The 12,050-nt window shown below is 40.8% G+C and overlaps 1 protein-coding gene across 4 annotated transcripts in view; it reads right to left on the bottom strand.

Annotated features, from left to right (window-relative positions):
- The window catches only part of LOC147127483 (partitioning defective 3 homolog), a 271,216-nt gene that overhangs the window by 127,186 nt on the left and 131,980 nt on the right, over positions 1–12,050 (bottom strand). For all 4 annotated transcript variants that reach the window (XR_015084282.1, XR_015084281.1, XM_086020897.1 and 1 more), the window contains exons 18-19: positions 10,248–10,481; positions 6,265–6,493 (exon numbers count right to left, since the gene is read on the bottom strand). Coding sequence is in view for 2 of the 4 variants with exons in the window: in XM_086020897.1 (XP_085877023.1) it covers positions 6,265–6,493; positions 10,248–10,481 (463 nt within the window). In the remaining 2 variants the exon portion in view is untranslated. The remainder of the gene's footprint in view (positions 1–6,264; positions 6,494–10,247; positions 10,482–12,050) is intronic.

Genomic DNA, 12,050 nt, shown 5'->3' on the forward strand with positions numbered 1-12,050 from the left:
CCAAACACGTCAGGATACTGGCAACACGAGTAGCACTATATGGCTGCATTTAATTGGGTGCCTTTGATGGAAATCAGTGGTGTAATCCAACATCGATTGATATTACCATTGTAATTCAAAAGCAATTTTCACAGCTTATTCTTTCTCTTGGCCGCACTGTTATCCTCTCCCTCCCCACAACTCATCTTATCGCTTACATGTTGAGATGTACGCACACATCAGCAGGTGGGAAGTCATCGGATGGGAGAGGTCGTTTCAGCCAAACGCCCCTATTTCATTACATGCTAAGCCCCCGTGGTTGGGTGAGCAGACTAGCAATGAATTCTACAGTAGCAAGGGCTTCATTTACTTAACACAGAGGGTAAATAAATTGATTCGCATTTGCAAATTTTTTATCTCTTATCTTTGAAATCAAGCACGTTTTCATGATTGATGTATATTTTCTGTTTTTCACAAGGTTTACAGGTCTTAAGTAGTGTGAGTTAGTCCGTCACTGTAGCTTTTATAGTTAACTACCTGCTAAAACAACAAAGCTAAAGTGACCTTTGACTTTAGTACATTCCCGTAAGCATATTTTTAGAAGAGAAGTCAAACGCATTGGTGGGTCTGCGTGTGATCCCTCGGGTGTTGTATCATTAGTAGTCATAGGCCTAACAGGGATGGGTGCACCACTCCACTTAATTTGAGCTCTTTAATAACAGGCGAGAGGGCTGCGAACAGCGGCTCTCCGCCTGAGACGCAGCGCAAGAGACATCTCTGGATCTCATTTCAGGTTGACAAGATTTCAGATTCAATTAAATCTGTCTTGCAGCACCATCTCTCCTCACACACAAACCAGACGCTCCCATGCTTCAAGGTCTCGATCGCAGCGCCGCATGATCATTCTAAAACCTAATCACTGTGGGTTTGTCTGATGTCGGCCCATTGCTGCCCAATTTGATTCATGTCAAATGGACAAAGGCAATGGAAGAGAAACCGGGTCGCCAAGTCTTCCACTTCTTCAGTCTTCCCCAATGGTTCAAACAATCAGCTCTCATTCTCATGTGGTGGCTAAAATCACAGAGTCCTGTCTTCCCCCTCCTTAATCCGATCACTTAATGTCTCTTATTACATCTAAACACTTTAGTCTACCAGAGAACTGAAAGTGGTGTCCAATTCGTTGAGGCCTGCAGCACAGCTGCTTCCAGGTTTGTAAAACAAGGTGTCCCCCCCTCTCCCCCTACCATCTCCTGTCACAGTGATGCTAGTATTTGCAATAACTGTTTATGTGTCCCCTGTGCTGTGCCTCGTTGTTACATGACCTGCAGTACAGTAATGGGATCTCTCATTCAGTCAAGATTTGAGAGAGTAGCTGGTGAAAGTTATTGCCAGAACAGTATAGAGTTATTGGAAAAAATACGGACCTCGTGTCGCTGAGCTGTGACTGCACTTGAGATATTGAGTTTGGTCTAAAACATGTACAACGTACACGTGACAGAGACTCAGTTCTCAGTTCATCTGTTTTGCTCAACTTATACTGTAGCTCAAAGGTGTGATGGACAAAATATCCACATAACTTTGTTCATCATGGCAACTTTAATCAAATAAACAATGTCCCTGTCCTTAGCCATTTTTTTCCTGTGGTCATCACAATGCATAATGTGTGTTTACATGTAATTGTCTTTGTTCTATTACTATTGTTATTTTTCACATTACGCCAGCTGTACTAAACACATTATGATGAATGAGGTGACGCCAAAGAGGAACAATTATCATGTTTGCCCAGATAACACTGAGCAGATGTTACGGCCCACATGTGGAGGTGGCTAATTGCCATCTTAAACTCAAATGCGCCAAAACACAATATGAATGCATATGTGAATGTGCGTTGAGAACGGCAGAAGCAAACAGTGGCGCATGAGGGTGGAAAGTCGGACTTTTATCAGGCACGCCAGCGGTATGGTGGTGTGCGAGTATAAAAAGCCAGGCTAATGCATGTGTCATGTCGGTGTGCTAATGATCAAACTGGCTTACCAGGCATCTGCTGTTCCCACCCACACAAGCAAAAAGATTCATATGGGCTAAAGACATGGAATGGTGCAGGAACACGCTAACCACTTACTCTCATGCTACACATAAGGTGAGTCATGCCTTTGTTGCATGGCAGCTGTATTATAGTCATTGAATTTCACACACGTAAGCCACGCTCCCAGTGTGCTTCCAGACTCCCTAAGAATAATAAACTGAAAGACAGGAGGCCTTCCACTTCATGTATTTCCACACGCTCTTTTCTCCAGCAGGTTTCTGGGTATCCTTGAGTGGGAATTCATCTGTTGGGAAGAGCAAGCCGAGGAGGTCCCCCCGGGTGATGGGGGCTGAGGAGGAAAGAGAAGACGGGGGTGCGCGGCTGTCAAAGCCAGCTCCAATGTCGGCTGATGGCTCGACGTCAGGCATGGTACTTATCAGAGTGGCGATGAGGTGGGGGCAGGGGCGCTGAGGGTGTGTGCGTCTGCCTTTGGGTTTGAGAATTGGTGAGGATGATGCCAGATCCCATTAACATGTCTTTTCATCTACACACATGAGGAAACATGCCTCACACACACAGGATTCACATCCATCTTGAATGTGCACACTAACATACAAACGGCATGCAAAAAAAAAAAAGAAAAAGGCTAAATTGCTCTGGAAGCTTTAATCCTTCCCTGCGGGCAGACAGTTTCATGATGTCGTGACTGTGGCGCTGTGAAAAGCTCCCTTCTTTTCTCATTGCCCTGTTCCCTTTTTATCCCTCCTTCCCTACTCTCCCTTGGTGCCCCAGTTCACTCCAGTGCACACGCTCCCATTCTCACCCCTTCACCCTGCCCCCCACTTCCTCACCCTGGCCATGCCTTTCAATATTGCAGCCTCCACCAGCTCATCTCCTTCACGCTACTTTATTCCAGGAGTGTTTTACATTTGCATAACTCTTGTCCAAATCAATTTGATGTTCCACATATATACAATTCAGTTACAGAAGTGATGCCAAAAAATATCCCGCCCACAAAAAAAAAACAGTAGGAGACAACAAAAGTAGTAGTAAATAAATACGGAACAGCAGCAGTACACTGTTAAATTCCATTCTACATTCACATCTCCACGAAATAATTATGTTTTTCATTGTTTGGTTTGTCTTTGGTTGTGCTGATGGCCTGTGCCATAACAATAACAGTAAACAATTTTGCTATTATTTGTTGAGGTTGAGTGATTCAAAGGGTTGAAAAAAAATTACAGTAATTTTCCATTTTCCCAGCTAGGGTATTTTCCACGTCAATTCCATACTGTGCAGTATATATATTATATTTCTATATATTATTTCTATATGCCTCATCGAACACCGAAACGGCAAGTTAAATCACATATTCCAGGAATGCTCGCGCTGTGAATGAAGGGGCCTCAATAGACCTGGCAGGGGGCAGAGCAAAAAGGCAACTGAATTTGCATGAGATATGAGTTTTTCCACACTATATTTAGAACACCTCCCAGAAACGTTGCACATTTACAATATATTACTTAAAAAGAAAAACAAAATTTGGGCATTTAATTTTTATGAAAACCGTGTCATACTTCTCCCAAAAAATTGCTATGAAAACATCTCAATCATTAATACAGTAGGTTTAAAAATGTCTGGGAGAGTTAGGAGAGTATGGCTGTGAAAATCATATTAATGGGGTCAAAGTAGCATTGTAATGTAATTTCACGTGATGATATGCGGAAATTGAGCTCCTCGAGTGCAGTCTAGTTATCAATTTAATACTCATCCGTATACATAAGGTCATGAAATAATGGGAATGCAGCTTTGATGAAGGGGGTCAGTCAGCCAGTTGTGAGGCAGCAAAATGACACCTCATTAGGCATGCCTGAAGGCAGTCTCACAGGCCAGACCAAGACATCATTGCCATCAAGCGTGCCAACACAGCCTAGGGCAAAGAGTCTTAAAAACTAAACAAATCTGATAGAATTGGGAACTAATGATCACATGCTATGCTATCCGCACACATTTAGGAGTTTTGGGGTACTGCACCTTCCTATAAATGTGTCAAACAAAAAGGTCTCCGAGTTGCCCTGAGACAATTACCATAATTTCTCGAGAATATCACACAATTTCTTGGGCAAAAAAAAAAACAACACACAAAATTGAGGTGTAGTGTTACACATGGGTTTAGGGGGGAAAAAAATGAAAATTTGTCACATTGTATAGACCTTTTAACAGTACCTAGGGGTTGGGAAAAAGAATGACTTTTATTACAATATGATATTTAATGGCAAATGTTCCCAGTTTTTATTTAATGTCGTGGTGGTTTTGCCCCTATATCCACCCCAAAACAATTTTTGCAATTCACCGTGAATCACAGAGCATCACAAGCGCCAACATTTGATAACTGCTTTCAAATGATATCCGTCTACTTATCTGCCAAGCTTGCCTTCTCAACTCACTGTACTATATAATACATATTAGGACCATCCTTGTTTCTCTTCGCTGTTAATGCACTCCCAGTCAGGATGTCCATTAACCGGACATGAAATCCACATTCATCAGGCTGTCCAAAGGCCCTGCATGCAAATGAATTCAAATTGCAGCACCGATGCAGAACTCCTTGAAACCCCCTTAGAGGGAAAGGAGAACGAGACTTGCATGGGAGAGCAATAGGGATAAAGAGTGACAGACACAAAACCACAGAGACATCCATTACAAAGGATTAACCTCATCAGGATGTCTTTTTGATGTTTGGATACAACAGTGAAGTGCTCACATGCGAAAACTTGCTAATGTATAGCGTGTGCGTGATCTGTAAGCCTGAGAGTATTGAATTTACTGACAAGACAAAGCCTTCGTCAAGCACAGAATCTAAAACCACCGTCGGGCTTTTGCTAGTTTCACTAAAATTGCACCCATCACATATAATTTTTTTTTGCCTGCGGCAATTTTTATGTCTAGTCTCTTTTTGAAATATAAAGTTTTGCTCTTGAATCCACTGGGATGCATTTATTCTCACCTCATTTCCTTCTTTAACTTTTTAAACTTGGATGGGGGGCGGGGCATGAGGATAATAGAACAGCGCAGCGGGTGTGAGAGCTGTCAATAGTTTTTAAGGAGGAAATAGTGTAACAAACAAGGAGAGGACAGACAGACTTTTGAGAGCCAGAAACATGCTAGTTCAAGAGTTTCTTGCTCCTTTGCATTCAGCCGTTGAATGCGCAGGGACCAGGAGCTGGGTATATATCGGGAGTTACGCTAAGCCCACTGTGTGCCAAATCCTAAGTGGACGCGGCACTCAAAGATAATGAGGTGTGATGAAGAAGTCAGAAGGGCATGTGGAGGGGTCACCTACACTCATAAAAATCACTAAACAGCCACATGTCAGGCTCTAAAGGTTTGCCTTATACCTAACCTTATATACACTCATTCTTGGTGAAAAAAATGTTTTTCATAACACACTAGCCCAGAATAGAAAATAAGCAACACTGTGGCATGTGGCAGTAGTGACCCCAAAACACACTTGTCGACTTTATTGTTCATTGCTGAGCCATGTGATGTGATACGCCTGCTAATCCCATTAAAGTAATCCACACGGAAGTAACTTCAGGCACAACAGGGCTTGCAGCCCCTCCATCGTTAATTCATGCCCTATTTAAATGTGCACCGAATCGACTGCCTTCATTTTTTTGGCACGGTGTTCCAAAACTAAAACCCAAATTATCGCAAACATCTTGGATTAGGTATAATTAAAACACCAACATAATTCTTGTTCTAGATATGGAACAACAACCTCTCAAATTGTGTAAATCGTTGAAAATTGACAGTAGAAATTGAGCTACTGATTTGACCGCAAAAACAGGTATCAATAACTCTTACAATCATTTAAAACAAAACAAAAAAACAACTTCAACAACAATAACATGACTACGAGTTAACGCAAGCGATAGTTTCACCAAATGGCTTCAGTTTGTTTGGCCAGTCGGGCATGCACATGGTTATTCATGAATAAAACATGTCCGCCTTGTTAAAATAATCTGTCGATTGTGCCAGAGGCTCTTAAGGTCCATATCAACCCACCCCTTCACCTTCTCCCTGCATCCTGCTGGGTTCAAGGAGAGGAGCTCCTAATTAGCACTCCAACATTGAAGGAATGCAGTCAAATTCTGTATGATCCCGAGGTGAAAGTGTTCGATGGCATTAAATGAAGCAGAAAGCAATTGTTACTCTAGGCTACACAGGCAGTGGATGGTACTGAGCTCAGATCTTACCTGAACATCTCGCCGAGCCCCTTGAGGACGCCTTTCTTTGCTTTGTTTTTGTCCTTGTCTTTCTCCTTCTCTTTATCCCGTTCGGCTTTCTTCTTTTCCACCTTGTCCCGATGTTTCAACGTGTCTTCTTTGGAGATGTTGCCATTGAGACTGGGGCCAATGAAGAGGTCACCACTGGCGGACATTGAATCCTGACCTGATCGGGAACTTCCTTCTGTGTCCTCGTCCACTTGAGTGACAACATGTTGGTGAGTTAAAGAAACATTGTGAGAGGTTAGAATCAGGAGAAAAATATGCCTGATTAGCAATTTGTGCACAGCCCTCCTTAGATATGTCACAATATAACTTAACATGGAAGCACGTCTTCAATTTGAATCTGAATTCATAACATAGTATACTTAATTTTTGCTCCTGATTGCAGATCAACCGTTAAAGGAACATTTATGTCTCACGTGATTTCATATCTTTGAGCAATACACACAGAAGATCGCAGCCTCATTAAAGCAGAATATATTTACATTTTACTCCCTATGAGATTTGTAGTTATCCGAAACTTCAGTAGGTTTACTCAAAGTCGGCTTCAAATATATGCATTTAACTTAACCCCTTTGCCTGCTTCTGGACCTTTTTTTCTCCTTCAGCCTATTTCACATAAATTATGTGATTGAGCTAGTCATGTGGATCGGGTTTGTAATTTACGTCTGAGTCTAATTCAATCCCAGACATCAAATGGAATCCAAAGTCCTTAGGTGATATATGGTTGATTAAACTCAAAGTTCCCATCACATCTAATAAGAAGTGATGTGCAAAATGTAATTAATATGTCAGTAATTATACATATACAGTATGAATATAAAGTAATCTTGAAAAAGGCTCCAAGGGATCTTAATTGCAAATATGGAATAATTGTAAAATCCTATCTGCAATAAATAGTTTCTCTCTGAGATGTGAGGTATGTATTCCTCATATTAGAGATTTTTAGATTATGGAATGCCATCCAAATTGTGTGTTTGGTAGAGGAAGGAAAGCATTAACTCAGGGTCAAAAAGGAGAGTGGTACACTGAGACAATGACAGAGTTTAGGCCTATGGGATGACACAGAAGTGAGAAAGAATAAAATGGGAAGGTGGGATTGAGTCACAATTCAAGGGGCAGCAGTGATTCATGTCATTTGTGGAATAATCAAATATACAATATGATATTTAAAAATATATATATTTCAACTACAGATGAAACTGTTTTTACCCTGCTAAAATTATATATTTATGAAACATGTTAAACATGTTTGCTTTTTATTGACCAGGCGGTGTCCATTTATGAAACATAAAACAAAAAGATAAAAAACAATGATGTTTTACATTTTCAAATAAGAAATTGCAATTATAATTGAATTGGGGGAAAATAATAATTTTTACCAATTCATTCTGAAGTACCAAAATTGCACTGCATATACCATGTTACAATATTATTTTAATCAATGAATTCATTTTTATTTATTGTATTGTTTGTAAAGTGCTTTGTTACAGCTCTTGCTGTTATGAAATGCGCTATATAAATAAAATTGTATTGTATTGTATTGTAATAAAGTGCAAATGGAAAAAAAAAATCAAATTTTGTGGCAATTTTTTGCAGGTTAACCCAGGGATTTGAAATATGTACTCAATCACCCAACATTTTAATTACACGATCACATGTCAATCTTAGTATATCTTGGCATGGCTTCTCTATCTTTCCTCGTCATCCCTTTGTGAGGAGAACGATATTTGTCTGAAGTGAAATGTATTCGCCGGCCCGTATTATTGACTTTGTAGCGACTCTGCAACGTGTTTAACCGCAGCAGTAGCCAGCCGGAGCTTGTTGCTATAGCTGCTGCGACGTAAGTACTAATGAGCTTGCCTCGACCTCCGACTAGATCACCTTCCACATCTTTTTGCGTGCACAAACCTTTAGTAAATGCCTATGCCTATGGTTGCTTTTCATTCTGTCATATACAGGCCCTCACCATCTTCCCTCTTTAAATCTCCACAGCTCTGAGGGAACCTTCTGGCTAGGTATCAGCTTCATCACACACCAATCGTCTTATCAATCACTGAAACGTGCATGCAGCTGCTGCCAGTGGAATATGGTTATTCAAATGACTGAGATTAGCAGGGATGCTAATACTGCTGTGGCAGTGATGCCAAAATGCATCATCCTGAGAACTCCCCGGGTGGCATTACCATGTGTGGTTCTGCAAGTGCATTAGCATTAAATGCACACATGTTCTTGATATGAGGTATCACAAAGGTTTTTATTTTGCCTTAAAAGGCAGGGCAGACGAAGGGAATCTACTACATTCCCTCATAATTTAGCGCAATTTATGTAATCAAATGAGTCTTTCAGGTTCAGAAATAGCAAAATTCCTTTAATACATGAAAAGGTATAGCCATCTTCAGGAATTGAATAGATCTGAGAAGAAAAGGCCTGACAGACAGCCCCAACTAGCAGAGGAAGCGTTGATAAAAGAGTCAGGAGATAATTTGCAGGGACAGAAAACCACAGGAATCATTTTGTGCCACTTTGGTGAAACTTTAATGCTTTCAAAAATCAAGAACTATAAAGCTCGACTGTCAGTTCAGGCTATGACAGACAAGTACAATTGCTCGTCTTATTACAACACAGGGTTTTTTGCTCAAAAGTGCAGATATTCCTTTGCGGTTCTTTTTCAAATGTATCTTCAAAGGACACAACACCAAGTCGAACAAGGAGGAGTGCATTTTGCCGAGCAGGCTATCTTATGGGGACACATTTTACTTAGGAGATGCCAAATTATTATTTTATTTAAATAAAAGTCTTAGAGCAGAGGACAGTGGCGGCTTATCTGTCAACTTTGACTATTAACCTCAGTGACGAGCACAAACTGGCTGCTTTTATCTAAATTGAAAAACACAGTTATTTGAATATCATGTGGGGAGGGGTGGTGGATGCAATAAACCGCGGCAGCGGAAATCGCCTGCTTTCCCCATTTTTCTTTGTAGAGATAAGACTGTATTTAGTTGCTCGCCGTCAGAGCTTATGAGAACAAAGCATTTCAGGCAAATATTTCCCTCTTTTTCAAATGTTTCCCCCGTCCGTGTTTAATGGAATCTTTTGGTGGATGGAAATGTATATATTGCAATTACTCTTGTGGTGCTGCAGTATTATTACCTGTTGGCAAAACATAAGACATCCGTCTCCCTATGCCAAACACATGCCTGTTTATCATCAAACACCAAGGAGAAATGGATATGTTCACTCATTCACAAGCTGGTGTGGATGTTATGTTTTTTTTAAGTTTAGAATAAGTAAATTGAGGAAGTTCCTCAGTAATAAATACAAAATGAGTGAAAAAAAAATCTACACATTTCAGCTTTCTGGTACAAACTGAGGTGTGTATATATAATTAGCACAATTACAGTAAATTAAAATACATTTTAATTGAAGTTTTTTTCTGCTTCTTTTTCTGTTCGGTCGAAGAACATGGTATTCTCTAGTGACTGGTGATCCAATTTGCTGTACTTGAGAATCCTGACATTCTCAAAAGGCTCTATGGAATTATACACTTTATGTTTGCTTAAGAATCGCACAATATAATAAAACGTGGAAGTATAAACTGCGAAGCTTTCGTTTTCAGGTATGACAGGTAAAACTATCAACGCTGTAATGTTTACATGCAAAAGTGGAGTAACTTCCCGAAGCATAATTTGAAAAGACCTTAAGGAATCGGGACTAAACTGCTTTAAAGTCTGAAGAAAACCACTTATCAGTGAGGCTATTTAGGAAAGGGAGCATTCAGATTGGACTCTAAGGCAATAGAAAAAGGTCATGTAGTCTAATGGGTCCAGATTAACACTGTTCCGGTGGGATGGACACATCAGTGTAATTAGAGTTGGAAGCATGTCTATTGAATATGACTGAGAACAATGGTGACTGGCGAGTATTGTATGGTACGTCAAAAAACTTACATGTATCCATGCTGTTTTCTTCCTCAGGAACATCAACGACTGGTTTGTCGTACGACTTGTCGATTGCTGCTCTGAAGCTGTCATTGCAACCTCGGCCCCTGATGATTCGAGAGCGTGGCCTGTTGACATTGATCTCACCGTTCCGTGTTGCTGCAGCAAGAGCTGTGTGGAGGCTTTCAAGGGAACTGGACTTTTTGAGGCCCAGCGAGGGTCCGACATTTTGTCCTTTAGAACCTGTGGAAAAAAGGAAATCGGGTCAGTGAGATGTGATAGCTAATGCTGTGTAGTACACAGACAAAAGCAGTGGAATACCTACCATATAAATTCTGACAACTCTATATAAATCAAATTGTTTTATATTGTATTGTATATAGGTTCTTTCTAAAGATTGGAGGCGCATGGCGGATGGCTGTGTCTCGCCTTTCATTGCCTGTGTGAAAGCTTCCCTGCATTTTGATTGGCTATAGTTTGCGATCTTGCCACATTGCACAACTGCGATTCAAATATTGAATCGCCGCAAAAACAGTGGCAGTGACTCAGCCACTTGTGGAGTGTTGAGTGGAGTCCTTCGCCCAGTTGGTAAACACAGTGGTTGATTTCCTTGCCTTTTTTTCCAAAATTGATTCCATGTGCTGGACTAGAGGTCTCTTGATTACTTGTAAATTTTTCTGAAGAAATCCTGTGAATTTCCTGTGTCTCCGCATTTGGTGTAAATACGGGTCACATAAATTGCAAACACTGGAAAAGGTTCTACCTCTTCACACACCACATGGAACGCAGGTTTAGCAACACTTGATGTGTAGTGGCTTTGCGTTCATCTTACAGGGACTCAGACATCTCGACACAATAACACAAACCATATGACTGACACAATTCTCTGTCAGGGATCTTGGCATGTTTGAATTTGGGTAAATGAGGTGTGACCCAATGCTGCTGGGTGACCCCAGTGGGTCTTTAGGTGGAGTCTTGCGCTCCAAAGATATATTACGCAAAGAAAATAATCGCCCATGTCTTAAAAAAAATAACGTAGTATCCTATATGCAGTACCTCCACTGAAATATATTTGTTTTTGCGAAGGGCTGGAGCTATGCCAATACAAGGAATCGGCTGAAGATGAAGATGAAGGTCTTTAGAGTCACAAGGGACTCCCCTCCTTCTGTTACATCTGCTACCAATGCACCTAAATGAAGTGTGAGTTATATTCTTCCATTCATTGTGCCTATAGATCGACTGTCTAAGAAGTCAAATAGGCTAAAAAGGTCAGCTGAGATCCTCTTGAGTCTGGTTTCCAGACTAGCAAATGCACTGTCATGATTTTTAAACTCCATTTTATCTTGGATTTCATCAATGCTAGTAAACATGTCCAATCCCAGGAGAACCAGGACTCAATTCCGAAAGCACCATTCCAAATAACTGAACAATCCTATAATGCTGCATCAGATGAGCTTACATGTGCACTTCAGGCAGGCTCAAACGATAAAACAACACTGTACATATGTGTGCTAAAAATGCCAGGGGGTGTGGTTATGCAATGCGTCTTTGTAAAAGAAATTATCTAATTGGGTGAAGGACCAAACGTATGTAGTCATACTAGAGTCGTATAAAAAAAAAAAAATGTATTCACCCGAAATACACACACGCATACACAAAAGCATTTTGTGTAAAGCCTACAGAGAGCAGACACACAGAAGCCAGAGTGCGTTTGACACAATGGGATTGCAAGCTCGTACAGGATGCAACAGTTGAAGGGGACCAAAATGACATCTGCCGTATTCGGAAACAGGGAATTATCCTCCCACTCTG

The sequence above is a fragment of the Filicampus tigris genome, chromosome 21 (genome assembly GCF_054856515.1).
Source record: "Filicampus tigris isolate MCC_2025a chromosome 21, RoL_Ftig_1.0, whole genome shotgun sequence".
NCBI lineage: Eukaryota > Metazoa > Chordata > Actinopteri > Syngnathiformes > Syngnathidae > Filicampus > Filicampus tigris.